The following is a 21,082-nucleotide window of genomic DNA, read 5'->3' as shown; positions in this document are numbered from 1 at the left end:
TGAGTATTTATTAATGATCACATGTTGTCTGGGACAGTTTGTGTGTATAGCCCAGCAAGACTACTGGAGAATTCTGAACCATGTGGAAAAAAACACTCATAAAGTTGAGGAAGAAGGAGAAATTGTTATGGTAAAGGAACACAGGGAGCTGGATCGCAGTGGAACCAGAAAAGGACACATTGTTATCAAGGTGGATTTCTTCCCATTCTTTCTATTAGTCTATTAAACCTTTAATAATTAAACCTTTATTCATTTTGGTTTAAATCTGGAACTCATGTTCAGTTTTGTCTGTCTCACCTCAAAAATTTAATTCTAAGGAACTTACATTGCTATGCAAATCTACTTCCATATGTCTTTTAATCAATGTAGACCTTTGGGGTTTGTGCTGACAGCACTCCTTGTGTAGTGGTTTGGCTTCTGTAGTCTGAAAGAAGAACTTCAACTGTTCGTAATAAACAAAATGATGAGATGTTGCAGATTGTTCTGGCCAGTTACAAGCTGCAGAATGGTCTGGGAGGAACATGAGGACTTGATTTAAATATAGTAGTGCTTTTTTTTTCCTTGAGTTTTCCAAAACTGAAGCTTGGAACACTCTCTGAGAGAGGTACTGGCAGGAGATATCAGCTGTATTTGCATTCCATTTTTAAGGCAACACCTGAGCGGCTCATCATGCACTTGATAGAAGAACATTCTATTGTGGATCCAACTTACATCGAAGATTTCCTGTTAACATACCGAACGTTTCTAACCAGCCCCTTGGAAGTTGGGAATAAACTCCTGGAGTGGTTCACAGTGGACAGCCTCAGGGATAAGGTGGGTTCCAGGCTGTCACACACATGCATGATGTTCTCTGCAACGTGTCACTGCTTCTCTTCTGTAGGATGATTGCCTATTAAATTTTAAGATTTAAACACCTTTTTGTTTTTTTATCAGCAGCTTGGGGGATGTTTTTGTTCATGGTTTCTTGGATGTATCACCTTCGTTCTCACATCAGCCTTGTGTTCACCTTCTAGAATTGTTCTTCGTAAAGTTTTTCAGTGTTTTGAACTATCTTCTTAGAGCAGCTTACTGTGAAGCCTCTACTCAAAGTCGACTGTGCTGCTGATAATAGCTCTTCTGTGAATAGAACCATGTTCAACTCTGTGTAACTGCATGCGACACGTATGGAAAATTTACGTGGTTTGGAACTTGTACTCATATCCAGTTTGTTGAAAATGGTGGCAGTAAAATTCTTGGCCACCAGTTTTATATGTTTGAGATGGAGCCGAAGGAAACTCAGCTATGGAAGCAAGGCAGGTTTTTGTGGAAGAAGTTGGCTGTGCTCCTTCACTATGGTTACTGCTGCTCCCTTTTTCCATGTACTCCTTCTGGCAACAACTGTTTTTTTGTTTTTTTTTTTAAGAAAATGAATGTAAAGAAGGAAAGTAAAAGAAAGAGATCTCAGCAAATAGAAGAAGAAGTTGTTATTTTTGGAAGAGAAACTGCCCTGGATTAGCATTTCTTAATAGTGGGGATGGATAAAATAGTAGTCAGATTGAATTTGTCATGAATGGCAGTAACTGTAGCACACGTAAATGCAACCCAAACAATTAGCTTCAAAACTTAGAAGCAAGTTTTTTATTGTAACATTGTACAGCTTCCTAGGAGAGGATGTAATTAGGAGGCTTTAAAAAGATGTGTTTTATGAAAGGCAAAAGGAAGAGAGAACTGAAGGTAGATGAGTGCACCACTAAGTACTGGGTGATGTAATCAGCCAGATACAGAGATGTCTGATACTCGTTTTTTTCATTCATCTCCACAAGGAAAGGAAATCAGGAGTTGATTTCAAGTGCAAATGGCTTCTGCTAAGGAATGCATGAATCTGTGATGTGTTATTCTGTCGTGTCCTTGTATTCTTTTTTTGCTTGTAGATTACAGCCTGTAGGAGAAAAAACATTTTGATGTATGCTTTCTTTTTTTTAGGTTACCAGAGTGGTTTTGCTGTGGGTGAACAACCATTTCAATGACTTTGAAGGTGATCCTGCTATGACTCGATTTCTGGAAGAATTTGAAAAGAATTTAGAAAATACGGTAGGAGTGAAAAAGGACAACTGTCACACTTCTAACATTGTGCATTTCCATTTTCCAGTGTCTGCAGGGGTTAACACATTGTAGTCCATAAGAAAGCACTGAAGAGGTGGCTTTTAACGTGGGTGTATTTGTTATAAAATATCTACTTAGGTACAAAGCTCTCATAAATAGTGCACATGGCACTCATTTATGTGTCTTTGCATCCCTGCAGAAGGTTTATTAAGATCTGGATACGTAGAATCATAATTTCTCTTTCTGACACTTTTTTTTTTTTTTTCTATACAACTTTTTTTCCCTTTCTACTAAAAGAAGCATCACACTCAGTTTCACGTCTCTTGTGTTACAGAAAATGAAAGGACATCTCAGATTGCTGAATATTGCTTGTGCTGCCAAGGCAAAATGGAGACAAATTACCTTGCAAAAGCCTTCTAGAGACTCCCCTCTCTTTTTTAGCCTTCTTGGAGGAAGTGACAAAGGTTTTGGTATCTTTGTTGAGACTGTGGAAATTGGCAGTAAAGCTGCAGAAGCTGGACTTAAGCGTGGTGATCAGGTAGGAAATGTAAAGCTAAGTTAATTTTAAACATCCGTCTCTTAATTAAAAAATCTGGTTTAGCCAACTGCATTGTTTCCAAGAAAAAGATCATACTGTTGACTGTTAGATAAGAGTGGGAAAAAAAAAAAAGGAAAAAAATAATACTTTAAGTTTGTACGTTTAATATGTGTTCCTATTAAATAGTATTCAAAATATCTAAAGTATTTGGGTATTTCAAAAACAAAATGGGGAAAAGAAGCCAAATTGTGGCAAGTTTTGGTTGCTTTCGGTCACTTTCTTAGAGGAGATTTGGCTGGGTTGAAGCTGTCACATTGTTTTCTTGGGTTGATTCTCATTGGGTGTTCAGCATCCCAGTCTGGGGCTGGGGAGCCTCGGGGCCCTGCAGCTGAGCTGTGCTTTGGTTGTAATACCAGATCTGCAGCTGGTGATGCACCAGGTGCAGATTCTAAGTGTAAGAACGTTGTCCCAGAAGTTGAGTTTGGTTAAAGGAGTTGATGGGTAGGAATGGAGTTCCTGGCACGTTTACAGGATGGAACTTGAGTGGGGTAATCAAAACAGTTATTTTACAAAGAATGCTTTCATGGTACAACTACTGTAAAGATAGTGTGATAACTTCTGGCAAGTACTTAGCATGCTTGTATTGTTGCATTTACATTTGTAACTGTTGTAAAGTAACTCCATTATAAGCAGCTGTTCTAATAGTTCAATTTGCATTTCTCCTTAAAGATAATGGAAGTAAATGGACAGAACTTTGAGAATATTACCTTTGCAAAAGCTCTCGAAATCTTAAGGAACAATACTCATCTCTCCATTACTGTAAAAACAAACATTTTTGGTGAGTAGACTTCAAAAGTGATGTATTTCCGTGTGTGTGCACAAAACCTCCAGTCTCTCTGGCTCTAGAACTTGCTCCAGGAGTGAAAGATCACGGAGGAGTCCCCTCGTTGTGCCTCCATTTGCTCAGTGATCAGCCACGTGCTGCTCATTGGGAGGCACTGAGCCAGCATAGCCAGCGCTCTGCTCCCTGAGAAATCCTCCAACGGCTGCTTAAGCAGCTTTAGTGTCCCTGCATGCGATATGGCTGACACGGAGCCAAAGGAGCTGGGCCAAAATATTTTGCCAAGAAACAGCAAAAATGTCAAACTGGGTTTTCATAAAACTTTTTATGATGGCAGTAAGAACAATAGGATAAATGGCCTTTATATCTCAAATCGATAAGGGAATATAAAAAGTGGTATAGTATATAAATGTTAGCTTTTAATTGTCAGTGTGAATATAAACACATAAATACCTCCTTAAACACTCATTCAAACCATCTGTTCTCTTTCCATAATCCTGTTCAGGAAACAGAATAACCATAGCTACAGAAAGAACAAGGCTGTACATACAGATAGATCCTTCCTCTGTAGTGGGATCTGAGAGCTCATGGTGGTTCCCCTCTAATATTTCCTCCTGCTGCTTACCTGCCTGTGTTCCCCATGAGTTTTCTTTTCAGTTAGGATTTTCTATTTATCACTATGCAGGTAAAAAGTTTTAAGATCTTAGCTGTTATTTATTATCATAACTCTAATGCCATAGCATAGAACAACTGCAGTAATCGGTCGACTAGACTGATGAAATGGCATAAAATAAGGCGTTGCTGTAGCTGAGGCAGTGATGGTTACATACAGATGGATTCCAACCTCTTTTCCTGCAAGCTGATAAAATTTCAAGATGATTTCTCTGATATGTTTTAATGAATTCATGTCGTGTGAAGCTGTTTTGAACTGCAGTAGTTGTGATTCTGTCCTTTTAAGTGAGTGCTAAGCACCTGGTATTGGCAGTGGACAATCCCCATTCTTAGATTTGAGTTTATATAGTGAAGGATTGTAGCCAGAAATTGTGTCACATAATAGAAATATGCAGTTTGACTGTCAATATACATAAAGTCCCTCATGTCTTGTTTGTAAGGCCAAGAAATCAGCTCTGCACAGCACTGTGTTCTCTTGGTACCATGATTTCAACAGAAAGTACCACATTTCTGACATGAGTGACCTCAAAGATTTAAAAACAAAACACCCCACAACAAACAGGAAAACCCCCATGCATTGATAAACCGGTCTGAACAGTTTGACTTTACCTTTCATTTGTGGGGAGAAACAGAAATAATGAAGACTGTTTTTTTTTCCTTATATCTTTTGGGAGTGTCAGCAATTGACTGCCTTAGTTTGATAAATGCAGGAGGAGGTTTGATCCACTTTATGATTTAGTGAAGGAAAATGAAAGAAAAAAGAAAATTCTGAGCTGTCCTGAAGTTCTTCGGGATGCATCTGCACCGTTAGCAAAGATGCAGATGACAACAGTCATTAAATACATAGAGGAGATTGGTGTGAATGTAGAGGTTCCTTTTTATTGATCTGACTGCCTTTGTGAAGGCTGGAATATGTTCATTAAATCTGCTGAGGTTTGTGCTCATTCTGAAAGTAGCCAGGAGAGTCCAGCTGTGCAGAATGGGGCATCGTTTTTTGTTAAGCATTGGGGGTTACACTTTCTGCCAAGGAATTCCACAGCAAACCTTCAATGGGAAAAGACCTGCCCCCTTAGAATCAAGATTAAAATGTAATCTATAGGCTGTTTTGGCAGTGCATTACCTTTTTGTTTTGGATTCTGCTTTAATTTTTCTGCAGGTATGGGGGAAACCAAAGGTTTGAGGGGAAAGAAGAATGCAACACAAAGGTTTAGGTGTGCAAAGGTAAATCACAATGGTTGTGTCTTCCCTTTCAGTGTTTAAGGAGCTGCTCTGCAGGATAGGGCAAGAGAAGAATGGAATTCCACATATTCCGAAAATTGCAGAAAAGAAAAACAACCGTTATTCCATCCCAGATATGCCTGGAGATGTGGAACAGATGTTCCCTCGTGAAAAAGGAAACAAGAAATTGAAAGCAAACACGGTATCTGGTGGGAGAAACAGAATCAGGAAAATTTTAGACAAGACTCGATTCAGCATCTTGCCTCCAAAACTCTTCAGGTGTGTTGGGCTCTCATTGAACAGCAGTTGTTTCTTATTGAAGCTGCTTTGTATCTTCAGATGCATCCATGCTGCTTTTTTTGTTGTTGTTGTTACTGTTTTTATTTCTTTTAAAATGCAGTAAATCTGAATCATAGAATCACAGAATGGCCTGGGTTGCAAAGGAGCACAGTGCTCATCCAGTTCCAACCCCCTGCTGTGTGCAGGTCACCAACCAGCAGCCCAGGCTGCCCAGAGCCACATCCAGCCTGGCCTTGGATGCCTGCAGGGATGGGGCATCCACAGCCTCCTTGGGCAACCTGTTCCAGTGCCTCACCACCCTCTGGCTGAAAAACTTCCTCCTAGTATCCAACCTAAACCTCCCCTGTCTCGGTTTAAGACCATTCCCCCTGGTCCTATCACTATCCACCATCATAAACAGTCATTCCCACTCCTGTTTGTATGCTCCCTTCAAATATTGGAAGGCCACAATGAGGCCTGAACTGAAGAACAAAACCAGAATATTTTTGCTGTCCCAGCGAACACTTTCAAACATACATTCCCTTTGTCTCTGTTCTTAGAGCTTGCCTATAGCATTTAATTAAAACATCTGACTGCTGTTATTTTTCCCAAGATTCACTCATCCCAAGATGATCGTGCAGAACTTAACGCACCTGATTGAAACCAATTTGTTTTGCAGTGATGGCAGCGTGAGCCAATCGCAGGACGACAGCATCGTTGGGACGCGGCAGTGCCGGCACAGCCTGGCCATCATGCCTATTCCTGGGACCCTGTCATCCAGCAGCCCCGACCTGCTACAGCCTACAACGAGCATTCTGGATTTCTCTAATCCTTCAGGTAAACAAGAGCATGAGCTTGGTAATTACAAGGCAGTTGGTTTTGGGGGGAGAACTACACCTTCTGCCAGCTTCAAACACACTGAGTGCAGTTATCTCTTTCTCTTGTGACCCTAGCAGGTCCAAACTAGCAATTCACTGAAAACACAGACAGCCCAAACCTCTTTTTTGTAGTGTGAGACCTGTTTTCCCTTAAATAAATAAATAAACGAATACATTTTCCCACCCATAAATGTCTTTGATTTACCAGAGCTCTGGTGGAAGCAGGTTGTCGTCCTCTGCACCTGCCTTGTGTTGTCATCTCTTCCCAATGCCAATACTTCTGTGACTTGACTTCTCCATCCACCATCTTTTAGTATATATTTCAAACAGTACTGTGGATGGAATTAGACAGCTTTGGTACCAACATAATTACATTATTTTTTATATAATGTCTTGAAGACTTTAAGGTCATTCAGTTATATGTCTGAAAAACTGAAAAGTGTTTTGAGGTTTGCAATCTGGGCTTCCATTGCTGGTACTGAAGGAACACAGTAGATAGGTTGGCTGCAGGAGGTATTTGCTGTTACATGCAGCTGCCTGTAAACATGTCAAGTCAGAATCATGTTCCCCTATTTCAGATGTGAGTTCTGTGCATAATTATATATTCTGTGAAGTGCCTTCTGGCTACAGCTTATGTTTATGTAAACTTGCAGTTTTCCCCTTTAAAAGGAACAAATGTATCCTATCAAATGCATAAATATCCGTAGCAAATAAGTTCCTTTTCTTTCTGGAGACCCAGTTTCTTACTGTCTACATGTGAGAGGGGAGAGCTACTCACATGTTCTCTAAGAATAATCTCCTACTGTACAAGTTGCTGCATAGTATGAGCAGTAGATTACTGGTCCTTCACAAATTTACTATAACAACTATGCAATTATTTTTGAATGCTAGAGAACACCAAAATATTTCTGACCATCCAGTACATGCTCTTTAAGTTTTGTAAACATCTACATCTTGATTTGATGTTGACACGGTGTTTCTCTTTTTTCCTGCCCGCAGCTGTTGGGTTTTACTGTAAGTATCCCGATGTACAGCATCCTGAAGGCCTTAATATTGCATGGCTTGCCTGATAACACATTGCACTGGTGTAGTTATACTGTCTGGGCAGTAGTATGGGTAGTCATGAATCCTGTGAGCTTCCCTTTAATAAAAGTCCATAGGAGCTCCTTCTGAGCACTGCAGAGTGCTGGGCTGAAGCAGAGAATGCCTCATTTAATTCCCATTTCTGCCACTGATATGCTGAAAGACATATCAGGCAGGCTGCTTCGCTTCTCTGGGACCTTGCTTTAAACAAATGTAATTGCATCCCTGTTATGGAAACTGGATGATAATGCATTTTGAGATTGGGTTTGTTCTGCTTTTAAACTCTGTCTAACTAAAATTTGTGCATGCAAAGTGGAAATGCATCCTGTTCAGTCAGAACTTGAATCGTGTGTAGGAAAGTACTTTTTACTAATATTTACCTGCTTAAAAGAAAAGGCGATGGGATGGATACGTGCTTGTTTCCATCACCTGCTACTTACAAGTCACATCGTGTTCTGGTTGCATGGCATTCCTTTTCTTCCAAACTAGACTTCAGTTTGGGCTTTAAACTTGAGTGTGTTCTGATTTTTAGGTATGCTAATAACACGGTATAGATGTTTTGGCTCTTGTGTTAATCTGTGATGATTTTAATGAGTGCAGACATTTCCCAAATAATTCCCTTGGGCAGGGGATGCCCTGCCTGGCCAGCCCCTGTCTGTGGATGTGGCTCTTACCACTGAGATTATTAAAGGCTGGGCAAGTAACAGAGAGGAGGAGGCACCTCTGCAATAGCCCTGGGCATCTCTGCTGTGGGGCTTACAATTGCCTCAGACTTTTTTTTTTTTTGCCAGTCAGAGATATTTTGAGAATCTGTAATAACTGTAATGGAGAGAATCATTTCCAAGCGTCAAGTTATAAACTAAACATGTATTTCTTTAAATAGTTGTTTCATGTGATAGTCTGCACCAGATAAAACTGTTCTCCGACACGTTTATAATTCCTAAAATATGTTTTAAATAGGTGCACTAGCAAAAGGATTAGCTGCTGGCAGCAGCTGAGTCCCTTCAGGTTGAGAGAGGGAGTGTAAAAGTGTGCAGCTAGTTCACAGATGCAGCCAGGTCTCCCCTCTCATCTGCATTCTCCTGCCCACGGTGCATGCACCTCTCTGGGAGGAGCACCTTGGCACTCAACTCTGATCACAGGAAAAAAGCCAAAAAGGTGCAATGCTTGCAAGGATTTTGATGTACGCTGAGAAGGGCCGTGTACAGGACAGTCATTGGATATGTAGATGTCTCGTGCTTTGTGTTTGTGGGATAACACAGAAGTTAATTCAGTTGTGGAAATGCAGAGAGGTGGAAGACTCCTCTTTTTTCCATTCAAAGATTGAATATTTGAATGGACATCTACCAAACAGAAAACGCAGAAAATGACCTCTTGTCTTTTCACATCAAAAGTAGCTTCCTACTTTAAAGCTGTTCTTCTGTTATTTCAGATATTCCAGACCAAGTAATAAGAGTTTTCAAAGCAGACCAGCAGAGCTGTTACATCATCATCAGCAAGGACACCACTGCCAAGGAGGTGGTGAGTCACGCCGTCAATGAGTTCAACCTGACCGGAGCCCCGGACACGTACTCCCTGTGCGAGGTGTCCGTCAGCCCCGAGGGGGTCATCAAGCAGCGCCGCCTTCCTGATCAGTTCTCAAAGCTGGCCGACAGGATTCAGCTCAATGGGAGGTAGTGCAGCCCTGTTTGGGGTTCGGTTGGGATTTGTTAGCATGTTAGGGTTGAAGCATCTGAAAGAATGTGGGGAGTGATGTTTTAATGAAAACAGACGGGTGTCTGTTGGAAGAGTAAGCAAGTAAATGTCAGTAACGCTCTCCTCTTTCCTTCTCTCCCTGTTTTACCTTCCTTTTCCTTAAGCAAAAACATCCTCCCTGACTTTACAGCAAGCTCTCTTTATGAGAGCTAAATAACATATAGTGGCTTTCACTTAAAAAGAAAAACTCGTATTTCGTCTGACGCTTTCCATATGTACTTCAGGATTAAAGTATGCAATTAACTTTTGCCAGTGATGTCATGTTGCAATGAACTGATACTAACCTGAGATAAATTCTTCCATTTTTATGTAAACTGTTACAAATGTTTTCTGACATGTAAAGTGCTTTGGCTCTATCTGATGACCTGGTCTGTGCCAGAAAGAAGTTTATTAAGTAAAAACTTCTTTAGTCTTCTCTGCTGAGCAACAGAGAGAATTTATGAGAAATAAACTTCTATATATCTGAAAACGAACTGCTTTGGAGCATGGAAGTTAATTTTCCAGATACCTTTTCATTTCCTGAATACTATGAACTTCATGTAAATGTTAATATGCCACACTGTATTTACATAAGAAACCATGCTTAATTTGTTTAAGAAATAGAGAAATGCATAAATGAGAGATTTCTCAAGACTAATGTGCATTTAAAGTGTTATTTCTCTGCTAAATTTACAAATGGAAAAGTGACCTTTTTTTAAAGATGAAAGCTGCAGCATGTTACTGAGTACAGTACAGAAAACATTAGCAAAGAGGTAGCCTGAAACAGCTTTGAAATGCTGAAGGATGAGGTACATAATGTACGAAGGTGTGCTGTCCCTGCCTCTCTCTTTGCCTCTTATTCTCGATTGTCACCAACAAGGTGGAAATGCTCTCCTCCAAACACCCCTATGGTGTCAGTCATGTCTGCATTGCTTGGCTGTGGTTCAGTGTTTTTGTTCTCACGCACCCTCTGAAGAGCATCTCTAACACTCTGTCACAACTCGATTGTTCTTAGGTATTATTTGAAAAACAACATGGAGACGGAAACCTTATGCTCAGATGAGGATGCTCAAGAGCTGCTGAGAGAGAGCCAGATTTCCCTCCTACAGCTGAGCACCATTGAGGTGGCCACTCAGCTTTCCATGAGAGACTTCGAGTTATTTCGTAACATTGAGCCTACAGAGTACATCGATGACCTTTATAAGCTGGACTCCAAAACAGGAAATGCACACTTGAAGCAGTTTGAGGATGTCATAAATCAAGAGACCTTCTGGGTTGCCATGGAGATTTTAGCAGAGCCCAACCAACTCAAAAGGATGAAGATTATTAAGCATTTTATTAAAATTGCCCTCCACTGTCGAGAGTGCAAGAACTTCAATTCCATGTTTGCGGTTATAAGGTAAAGCACTTCCCCTTTGTCAGATGCGATTTGTGGTGTCACGGGCAGCTCTGTTAATGTGAACTGAAAAGAAGGCACATCTTCACAGATTGCCAGTGGTGTGGGGTAGTGTCGAGGGAAGTGCCAGGCTTTTCAAAATGCCAGGGTGGACCGCTGTCACTGTGCTCTGTGCCTCCCTTGCCCTCAGAAGCTCAGTCTCTGTGTGTGACTGTCTCCTCTTTAACCATTAGCTAGCAGGGAAAGAGAAGATTTGGACAAGAGCACCATTTGACTGATGAAGTCCAGAAACGTGCCTGAAAGTTGCTGCCATTTTCTGTGATTCTAGCACCCAGTTTCCCTTTTTTCAGTCAGTGTTACTTTTTCAGGGTGCATTGAGTCATATCTGCAGTGATGAGATTACTTTCTTTCTTTCATTGTAAGGACTTCCTCAAATCAGTCTTGTTTTAGTTTAATATTCCTTCTCATTCTTTCTACTCATCGGCTTGTTCCTCTTTTTTTCTCTTCAAGATTAGACTTTCTCTTCTGATTTATACTAGGTGCTGCTTTGACTTCCATGGTGTCAGTTCAGCATTTCCTTTATTTGCAGTTTTGCAAAGCCATGATTGTATTAAAAAGAAAAAATCACTGTGATTCATCAGGCAGAGCTTTGGATTCGTACTCCATCCCAGCACCTGTCTTAGAAAATACCATTTTATAATTTTAATTTTTGAAGATCTGCTTCCATGTCTTGCCATTGTATCAAATGATGTAGGCTTCTGTTTCGCCATATATTAAAGGGTTAATGAATTCCCTTAGAAGATGCTGCTCAGCCATCAGGGCTGTGAGTACTTGGTGCATGGTGAATACAAATGTGGATGCTGAGTGTAATTTCTATTTCCTGCTTCCTAATCTCCCATGCTTTGTTGTAGGTGGAAAAATAACTTGTCTTATTTCTGAGTTCAGCCTCACAAGGCCACAACTGAAGTGGTCTTTGATCAAAAAATAGCAAATAAATTAGCTTTTATTTTGCCCTGGTTTCCAGAGGAGTATGTTTCTGTTGGCATATGGCACAAGGATTCTCTTTCCTGCCTTGCATTTCATGTCAATATGATGCCATGTGTTACATGAAACAGGAAGATACCATCTTAATATAGCACAGAAAAGAGAAGCTGTGTGGGGACATATGTTAGATTTCTCATGAGAGAAGGCTTTGTTTGTGACTTTACAATAGCGCGGGGAGAACTCTGTGGTCAAAAAAAAAAAAAAAGGCAAAATAAGTTTTGGAGACTTTTAAGAAGAACAATCTTCTTAAATGAGCAAATTGCATCAATCCAGGTTTGTCAGCGAATGCTGGAGGATGTCACCTTTCAGTCCTGCACGTAGAGCTCTGCCAAACTTTGCAATGACTGTGACGCTTCTTGAGCAAAACTGGTGGCCAGTTATCATGGAGAGTGGTTATAGTTAATTAATTTTTTCTACTGTGTCCAACTAATTCTGGATATATCTTTCCTTAGTGTGGGGATGGGGCGTAGTGACCAGGTGCAGCTTCTCTGCTTCTCTGACTTCAGTCACTCGGTGCTCCTTTATAGTTCTCCCAAGCATTGCCATTTTGCCTGTTGCCCTTCTCCATTGCCTCTACAGCCGTGTGTTTGCCACATGAATTTGTCACCTTTTTTGTCCTTATTTGCAGTAAACATTTTCACAGGAGAAAAGTGGTTTGCAAATTAAATGATCCTCAGTGCTGTTTTGGCAGGCGAACTCCAAGCTCATACCTTGTGAATAAGGAGCAGTCATTCTGTTTACAGTTCTGTCTTTCTCTTGCTTACAAGGGCGAGCAACAGTGGGCTTTCTGATGGACTTGCAGCCTGGCATTCCCCCAGCTTTCAGTTAACCTTGTGAAAACTGTTTGTGACCCCCCCAAAAAGCCCCACGGCCCTTTGTTTCCTTTCAAAAGGGAACGATCCCACTAACAGCTAATAATGGTATCTGCCTTGCAGTGGGTTAAATCTGGCTCCCGTGGCACGTCTCAGAGGCACTTGGGAAAAGTTACCAAACAAGTATGAGAAGCACCTCAGAGACCTTCAAGATCTTTTTGATCCGTCTCGAAACATGGCGAAGTACCGCAACATCCTTAGCAGTCAGAGCATGCAGCCTCCAATTATTCCGCTCTTCCCTGTTGTCAAGAAGGATATCACATTTCTACATGAAGGTAATGTCAAACACAGCAAAATAATAAACCAGGCACTGAATACATTATAGCCCTTTCTGTGGTGCTCCGTGATTCAACAGATGTCTAAAAGGAGGCTGTTGCCAGTAGGGCGCTTTTGATGCATCCTTTGTAGGAGCACAATGAAATAGAGCTGTGAATGCGTAATAGAAGAGACCAATCCCAGGCAAAAAAATAAACATTAAGTGAGTATTTCGAATATTTTAAAAGCAATGCTTAATCTTCATTAGCTGTGCTAAAGTTTAGGATGACTGTGCTGCCTAGTAATGACACTGCTAAGAGAAATATATTTCTCTTACAAGAACTTGTTGCTGCGGTGTTTCTAGATTTCTTATTCTGTGTTGTGGTTTTCAGACAGCTGTGATGGTACAACACCTCCTACTCTTGCTTTCAGCATTTTTAAGGGTTTTTGTTTAAACCATTCCATGTTTTTCTCCTTACAAAAAGTTCTGTTCCCAATTGGTTGAGGTGGAGCATTCACAGCTATGCCGGATTCTTGGTTTTGATCCTTCAGAACGATTTGTGCTGATTTCAAAATGTGAATGCTACAGATGTCAGCCCTTTATTTAGCATCCATGCTAGTGAATTTGGGCATACTTCATTTCCTCCTCTTTCCTCTTCCTAATACGTATTACTTTAGAAATTGATGAATGAGAGCAGTGCCTAGATAGTTGGAGTGGGTCTGTCTTTTTGCTCGAGTTTTTTGTTTTGCTGCTGCATTGACCAAAGCTACATTGACTAAAACACAGTTGTTGATGGCGGGCTGGAAGGCAGGAAGGCTAATGTGGGGGAGCTAGAAACACGTTCTATGTAAAGAAATAATTTTAATTCTTTTTGTGTGTGCATTTCAATCGTGCAGGAAATGATTCCAAAGTGGACGGCCTGGTAAATTTTGAGAAACTCAGGATGATTGCCAAAGAAATCCGCCAGGTGGTGAGGATGACCTCAGCCAACATGGATCCAGCCGTAATGTTCAGACAAAGGTGTGCAAATTAGAAAGGCAGTAGGATTGCAGGTGGCTCAGTGGGTAGGGATCTGGGTTTGTGTGTGCATCAGTACGTCTGTATCTCATTGTGTGACTTACCATTGACATTTACCATCAGAACCCAAATCTTTATCAAGTTTTGGCAATGCAATCGATGCTCCTAAGAGTTACTTTTAATATAGCAAGAAGAATATGCTCAATAAAATAATCAGTCGAATTTTAGGAGCAATATAGTATTAGGCAACAACCATATATATAAAACGAAACACAGAAATCACCCATCTGTGTATCTGAAATGTTGCTTTTAACAAACCAAACACACAAAAAACCTGATAAAATATTTAAAAATAAAACAACAAAGCAATATTTTTTATTTGTTCTAAGCACAGCTTGCTACACCTACGTAATGTTTGGTGTCTGCAGGCTGTACGCAGGTGGAGAGTGTCTTCTTGCCTTGTTTTTCTTCCTTTTTTTCCTCAGTGCAATACATCATCAGGCTTTATGTTAACAAACTGCAGAACAGAAGTGCTATGACTTCTAACGTGGTGCTGGTGAGCTCTAGATTACACTCAGTGGAACTGAGTAATACCCTGCATCTGTTTGCTTATCCCTGGCTAAGAGAGAGCATCCCCAGCTCTGGCCAGCCCTGCTGGTAGGGTCCCATTGGCCATCCCACTCCATTCCTGAGCTCAGTGCCCAACCACTGGGGAGCTGGGTCCATGAGTAACTGCACAGCATCTACTTAGAAAAGCAGCAGAATAAGCCAGTGGTTGGGATTCATTGACACCAATGGGTCCTGTTTGGTACTGGCCTTCAGGGCTGGCTGGTTTAAAATCAGCCTGGTTGAAGTCTGAGAAAAAATAATGAATCCCTCACAGAAGTTGTTTAAGGATTGATTCATTTCAAAGCAGAGGGTCACCTTCGTGTTGTTATATTTCAGCCCCTGAAACTTCTTTTTTAATCACAAAGCTGCTTCTAAGTTAGTTGTCTTTCAAAAAACATGGCATTCACAGATTAAATGGATGTGTACATCAGTTTCCCTGATACTCCTTCCAATTCTGAGTCCTAATGAAGCCTAATCACTAGATGAATTAGTATAAATAAATATTACCTTTCTTATCCTTACCAGAATTAACACAACACTTAATGACCGTAGTTTAAAAAGTGCCTACTGAGTTAAAATGCACAGGATCTAATATTAGTGATACTGCCAAAGATGAAAAGAAAACGACTCCCTGTTTTCAGCGTTCAGGTTCATTTGCATTGCCTCTGGTGTTTGATCTATCAGTTTGTGTTATGAAGCACCAACAAACGTTTTTGAAGAAGATTAAAAATGAACAAGAAAAGATGTTTGTTAGTGGTAACGTGAGACCCGCTAACGAGTTCATTGCCAATTAATACAGAGCACTGAGCTTTTCAGGGTGTGTTTGGCAAACGGCTTGTTTTCCAGCAAGCAATCAAGGGAAAACAGCACCATAAACATGAATACTGATGATTTCTCATACGTTTACTGCCATCCTAATGCAAAGAATAAATTAACTTAATCACGTTTTCTACAGTATGAATAAGTTAAAAAGCTTTTGCTCGCTCCATCAAAACTGAGTGTGACTTATGGGAATCACTTAACAAGAAAATGTAACGTGGGTTTGGATTTTCAATTCAAAGGTTAACATTAAAAATACGCAGAAAAAACTGATAGATGTCCTTCCATGTTGGAGTGTTTGAGCAAGTCTTGTCCTTGCATTCCATGAAAACATTGTGTTATTGTTTGAGAAGAATTTTGCTGTATAGAGATTTTTTTCTTTTCTGTTCTTTCCTGTCTACATCTTTCTTCCTGACTCTCAACTGTTTTATTTTTTTCCTGTGCTTTTCTGTTCAAATACATGCTTCAATGTATATGGCTCTTGCTTACAGGAAGAAGAGGTGGAGAAGTTTGGGGTAAGTGTAGAGCTGAATGCAACTAAGATAAATAAAGATTATGCAACTCTTAACATACTGCATCCTCCTCGTTAGTGCATGCTCCTGAAGTACAGCATGCATTTTATTAACCCTGCAATACGTATTTTTTTGACAACAGGAATAAGAGATTTTGCAGTCGACTTTGCACAGCAGCTGTAGAGATGCTGAGTCACTTCTGTTGCTAGACAGGTTGTTGGAGTTCTGGCTTCCTGCATAAAGAGAAAAACGACTGTGCAGTTGTAGCAGGAGGCAAACTCTGTTTGGAAATTAATCACTTGGTCTTTACGTGTCACAGATGTAAGCCACTATGCGTTTTAAACTGCAAAGAGGCATTGAGTTGATATTGGTTGAGCAGTTCCCCCCTCTGAGTTTAAGCTTCAAAGTCTTTATTTTTAGCGTGTATTGGAAATACACTTCATATGCCAGAACCCTTGCTGAAGTTTTAGTTGTTCAAGGCTGGATGTTGAAATGACTGTGATGGAGGGTACTGGGGTTACCTGGTGAGCAAGCTGGCAGTGCCATGGGGCAGTGAGCTGGAGGTGACCCTGCACTGTATTTTGTGCATTCTCCCCTGTGTCTTTGCCCCTCAGCTGCTACCTGCATACCTCAGCCTATGTGCCTTTGCCCTTTGAAGCTCTCCTGTTCACTCTATGGGCTCGAAGCCAGCTGTACATCCAGACATAGCTGTACACTGCGGAGGACCAGCAGCAGGGCAGGCTGGGGGCACCTTTGGGTGCTGCTCCCTGCAGTGAGCTGGACTGGCAGCAGGACGGGGCACGGCTCAGTGTGCAGCTCATGGTGGGGAGGGGGCCCAGGTCCCTCTGGAATCCTTCCAAGCAGAGCAGGAGGTGTGCTGTGCTGTGCTGTGCTGTGCTGTAGTGATTTCCAGCCTTTGGGATCGCTGGGAACTTGAGGTCGTAAGGGAAACTGTTTTTTAAGGGAAATGAAGCTGACTCAAAAAGTGAAAGTTAGAAGAAACAGTGTGTACACATGAAATAAAATATATATTATATATATAATTAAAAGGAAAGATGATGTTTTTTCCTGTTTTGTTACAGAATAGGCATTAACTTTGCTCTTGACTGTACAGAGATCAGTTCCAATGAGTGTCAACAGTCCATTGTGCCATCTGCTGCTCTTTGCCTGTAACAGCATTAGCTTTTTGTTTAATTAAGCTATACATACCTGCCACAGTTTTTAAGCTTATATTTTCTCTTAGCTTAATTTATGAATCATCTTCAAAAATATTGCAGGCAGGTGGTTTCCACCATTTCTTTGCTTTTAAACTCAACTTGTTCAATCCTTCAGGCTTCCTCCAGCAATATGTTTCGTTCTGTGTCTGTTAGCTATGGCAGCTCTTCTGTGCTGGGTTTTGTTTATCCTCCCACAAATGATTCTGGAAAGGCACCCAAGATTTTAAGAAGTAACTTTACAAAGAATTCAGCCTTTTAAAATCCTCTATTTTATTTTTCATTTTTTTAAATATAAAAATAAAAATCACACCCTCTTCGAGCAGCTTTGCTGCAGCTTCCCACGGGAGTTTTCTTGGAACATATGTGATGGTCTCTATTTACTAAAACATACAAATGGATTAGAGCTGAAGTGGCCGTAGGACTTCTGGCTGTTGAACAGATGTGATGTGTATAACTGTATCTTGATCAGTTGTTTGGGCACTGATGTCATCACCTTTCATAGATGTGAGTCCATACCAGCATATGTTTGTTATGGCTGCCATCCTGACCTTTGTTGGAATACAGTTTCAATGAGCTGCTGTTTTTACTTAATTGGAGAAAGAAATTAAGCATGCAACAAGTGGTGCTTTGCATATTTAACGCAGTTTTTTTCCCTCACTTAAGCACAGTCAGAAGCTCAGGTTTCCAAGAGGTCGTTTCTGTGGCCAGCTGGATGGTGGCAGGTTGCTGCTGTAAGCCTGCAGCACACAGTGGGCACCAAATTCCTTAGCCAAACGAAGTTAGCGAGTTTATCCTGCAGACATAGCGTGGGTTGTGCAGAACAGGAGGACAATCCATCAGCAGAGCAGATTGGGTGCTTGGCACAGCCTGTGCCACCTTCGTGCAAGTCCCACAATTCCACGTGCAGTCCTTTCCTAGGCTCCAATTGCTGCTCTTCTTTTGACCGGAGTATTTTAAGACAACCGACGTTTTAATGCTGTTCATCTTTTTTTAACTCATTTGCATCAGCATGCACTAGCCCTAACTGAAGAATATTGGTAATAACCCGCTTTGACGCGCACTGTTTAGCTCCCCGTTGCTGCTGAGACCCCACGCCTGACCTCTGTGCTCTTTTCCTTTGCAGGTCTCTGAGCCAGGGCAGCACCAACTCCAACATGCTGGACGTGCAGGGAGGAGCGCACAAGAAGCGGGCACGGCGCAGCTCACTGCTCAATGCCAAGAAGCTGTACGAGGACGCACAGATGGCGAGGAAGGTCAAGCAGTACCTCTCCAACCTCAACGTGGAGACGGACGAGGAGAAGATCCAGATCCTGTCCCTGCAGTGTGAGCCTGCCTACAGCACCCGTAAGTGCAGCGATCTGTGAGGGTGGCAGTTTGAAATGTTTAAAAACATGGTTCCTTCCCTGGAAACAGCATCTAGGATCTTCCTCCTCTCCCTCCGAGAAAAATGGCTCTGGGAAGCAGCTCGTTTGTCAGTTCGTATCGTCACAAACTGATAGAGTTTCAGCAAGCCAGCATTAACGTTCTGATCTTGGCTGAGTTCAGAAAACTTCAGCAACATTTTTTATTTTAACCTTTAGTTCTTAAAGTGTGTCTTTTTATCAGCCTGGAAGGAAATTCAATAGTACATTAGCTCTGTTCTTGCCCTGTTGTCCTTGTACAGAATTAGGAAGGATAAAAGTAACGTTTACCATATGAACAGCAAGAAAATGAAAAGAGACAAAATCAATACAGAAGCTGCAGTGACTTACAGCTCAGAATAAACAAAGATTGCTGAGAAGCAGAAGTCAAGTCAATATTGACTGATGGGATTGACATGGCTTGACAGTCAAAAATAGAGGAGTACAGCAGGACAGTTTTCATAATTTGAAGTCCTGTGCAGCTGTCTAACTAAACAAATCTTCTCTTACACAGTGCACAGTAAATTCTTATTTCAAATTGAGAAATGGTAATTGCATTTTATTTTGATCCTTAGAAATGTTCAAATTCCTGAACAGTAGGGTTGTCTCAAAATAGCAAAGTGGTAACCTTGCTAATCAAAGTGATGGCTCATGCTTGTTTGATGTGCAAATGCAGCATCTTAAGCCTTTTTTTTGTCCTCAAATACCATTTTGTCTGTGATGAGGTAACTTAAAAGCATGAATAGGAAATGACACCTTGAAGATAAAGCTTGAAGTCCTTTCCATTATTCTGTATTAAGAGTGCAAGTTCCTGTTGTCTCCCAAAGAGCCTTTCTGTGTTTGCTTTTTTTTCTCAGATAGAAGTTATGTAGGGAAAGACCACACCTGACTCCGTTTTTAAAATGTCAAATTCAGTGCATTCACATTGGTCTTACACCTGAGGTTGCTGGAAATAACAGGTAGCTCTGAATAGGAAGATGGAAGGCATGAGTTGTTAAGGTTGTGCCTCTTCTGTCTGGGATGCTGGTACATGGCTTTGCAGATGGCTTTTGTGCAGATAATTTTTTTTTCTCACATTCAGAGAAGTCAGAGTTAGAGCTGCCCACCCTTAAGCCTTCTTCCTTTCTTCCAGCTCTGCTTGCAGTGGTTATTCTGCAGTCCAGACAATTCCAAGGTTACTTAAGGGGAACTCAGATGGCCTTAACTCCAGAGTTTATTAATTGCTGTGTAATTAAAGTAGAAATTGAATCAGTGCCCTCTGCTGTAAATCAATTGTGCCACCTAGTGAGAGATCTGATGCTGGATGCAGAACAACATTCCCTCTCCTTTCTGTGGCATTACGTCATTTTGAAGGAGATGCTGTTCTGCTTTTGTGCACGAGCATTTTAAATACAGAACTGAATTGCAGTCCAAATAAAACACAACCTTTTTGGTTTTGGATGGAGTACCTCTGTGACACTCAACAGTTTACTTTTTTAAAACATCATTTGTGCACCTGCCTCTTCAGTGTGATGAGACAGGAATGTTGGGAATACAAAGTATTCCAAATGTTTTATCTGCTTCATATCATAGTTGCCTTTATCTGGTTGTTCTTGAAATAAAACTGCGATTCAAAGGGCCAGGTATTGATATCCAGTTTTTCCATAACAGTGACAAAGAATTTAAGTGAGAGAAGAGGGGCAAAATCCTCAGAAATGTCTCCAGTGCCCATGAGATCGATTGGTCAGACCACTAAGGCCCATCAGCAGAACAGAATGAGCCAAGTGCTTCAGGTTCCATCTGTGAACTTATACCCCAGCAGGAAGAAGGGGCTGACAAAGGATCATGTCACCTTCAGTGAGTATCCCTGCCCAGCCAGCTGGAGCTGGGCGGATTATTTCAGATCCCTTTATGCAGGCGTCTAAGTTAAGTCCTTCTCTTGAATGATTCTAACTAAGGTAATCTTAATGTCTCTCTTGAACAGGTTGGATGTACAGGGCTGAACCGCTTCCTGTGTATCTTTATTCTAAAGAGATCTTGCCCCAGTTGAGAAGAATAGCATAGTTGGTTTATTTTCCTGACAAAAAGAATTATAATATATTTTGAAATCTATATATGAAATTGTTGGAACAAATCAAATACGTTTCATGTTTGAGCTCTGGAACGCTATTGTAATAGCATTATTTTCAAAAGGAGCAATGCTTATTTGTTGCCCCTTCTGAGCATGAAATACTTTGTTTCTAAGCTTGCCAATTGCAAAGCACTATTATCTATTAAAATACTTTTAACATATTTGCATAGCTTGAAATGACTCCGTTGTTGTCGTAGGTACAGGCTCACCACAGAAGTCATTAAGCTTGTCTGAGGAAGTAAGTAGCAAGAAGCAGACAGATGACACAATGTCCATGGCATCTTCTTTGCACTCCAGCCCCCCAGCTTCTCCTCAGGGCTCTCCACGCAAAGGTACGTGTGCTCCACGGGTGTGCAGCAGATGCCAGCATCTGTCACAGGATCATTTGTTGGTAACTTCATGTGAGAGGGGTGGTAATGTGCATAATTCATGTCAACAATAGAGTCGTGTGTTTCTATCCATTAATAATAGACATTGTTTTCCAATATATTGTGTATGTTTTGGC

At 41.0% G+C, this 21,082-nt stretch overlaps 1 protein-coding gene across 9 annotated transcripts in view; it reads left to right on the top strand.

Moving 5' to 3' along the window:
* Positions 1 to 21,082, top strand: part of RAPGEF6 (Rap guanine nucleotide exchange factor 6) — a 105,833-nt gene that overhangs the window by 68,686 nt on the left and 16,065 nt on the right. For 4 of the 9 annotated variants that reach the window (XM_090150708.1, XM_090150706.1, XM_090150709.1 and 1 more), the window contains 16 exons: positions 38 to 190; positions 649 to 813; positions 1,963 to 2,070; positions 2,417 to 2,620; positions 3,350 to 3,458; positions 5,387 to 5,630; positions 6,310 to 6,467; positions 7,508 to 7,522; positions 9,024 to 9,264; positions 10,341 to 10,724; positions 12,701 to 12,912; positions 13,790 to 13,913; positions 15,830 to 15,853; positions 18,191 to 18,411; positions 20,118 to 20,303; positions 20,775 to 20,909. In XM_090150708.1, coding sequence (XP_090006834.1) covers positions 38 to 190; positions 649 to 813; positions 1,963 to 2,070; positions 2,417 to 2,620; positions 3,350 to 3,458; positions 5,387 to 5,630; positions 6,310 to 6,467; positions 7,508 to 7,522; positions 9,024 to 9,264; positions 10,341 to 10,724; positions 12,701 to 12,912; positions 13,790 to 13,913; positions 15,830 to 15,853; positions 18,191 to 18,411; positions 20,118 to 20,303; positions 20,775 to 20,909 — 2,683 coding nt within the window. Of the gene's footprint in view, positions 1 to 37; positions 191 to 648; positions 814 to 1,962; positions 2,071 to 2,416; positions 2,621 to 3,349; positions 3,459 to 5,386; positions 5,631 to 6,309; positions 6,468 to 7,507; positions 7,523 to 9,023; positions 9,269 to 10,340; positions 10,725 to 12,700; positions 12,913 to 13,789; positions 13,914 to 15,829; positions 15,854 to 18,190; positions 18,412 to 20,117; positions 20,304 to 20,774; positions 20,910 to 21,082 lie in introns of those variants that run through there. The other 5 variants (XM_090150712.1, XM_090150707.1, XM_031598442.2 and 2 more) reach the window with 4 other exon arrangements.

This window comes from Phasianus colchicus, chromosome 15 (genome assembly GCF_987193195.1).
Source record: "Phasianus colchicus chromosome 15, bPhaCol1.hap1.1, whole genome shotgun sequence".
NCBI classification, from domain to species: Eukaryota; Metazoa; Chordata; class Aves; order Galliformes; family Phasianidae; genus Phasianus; species Phasianus colchicus.
Note: the sequence above shows the minus strand (reverse complement) of the source record. Positions and strands in the feature narration are given on the sequence as shown.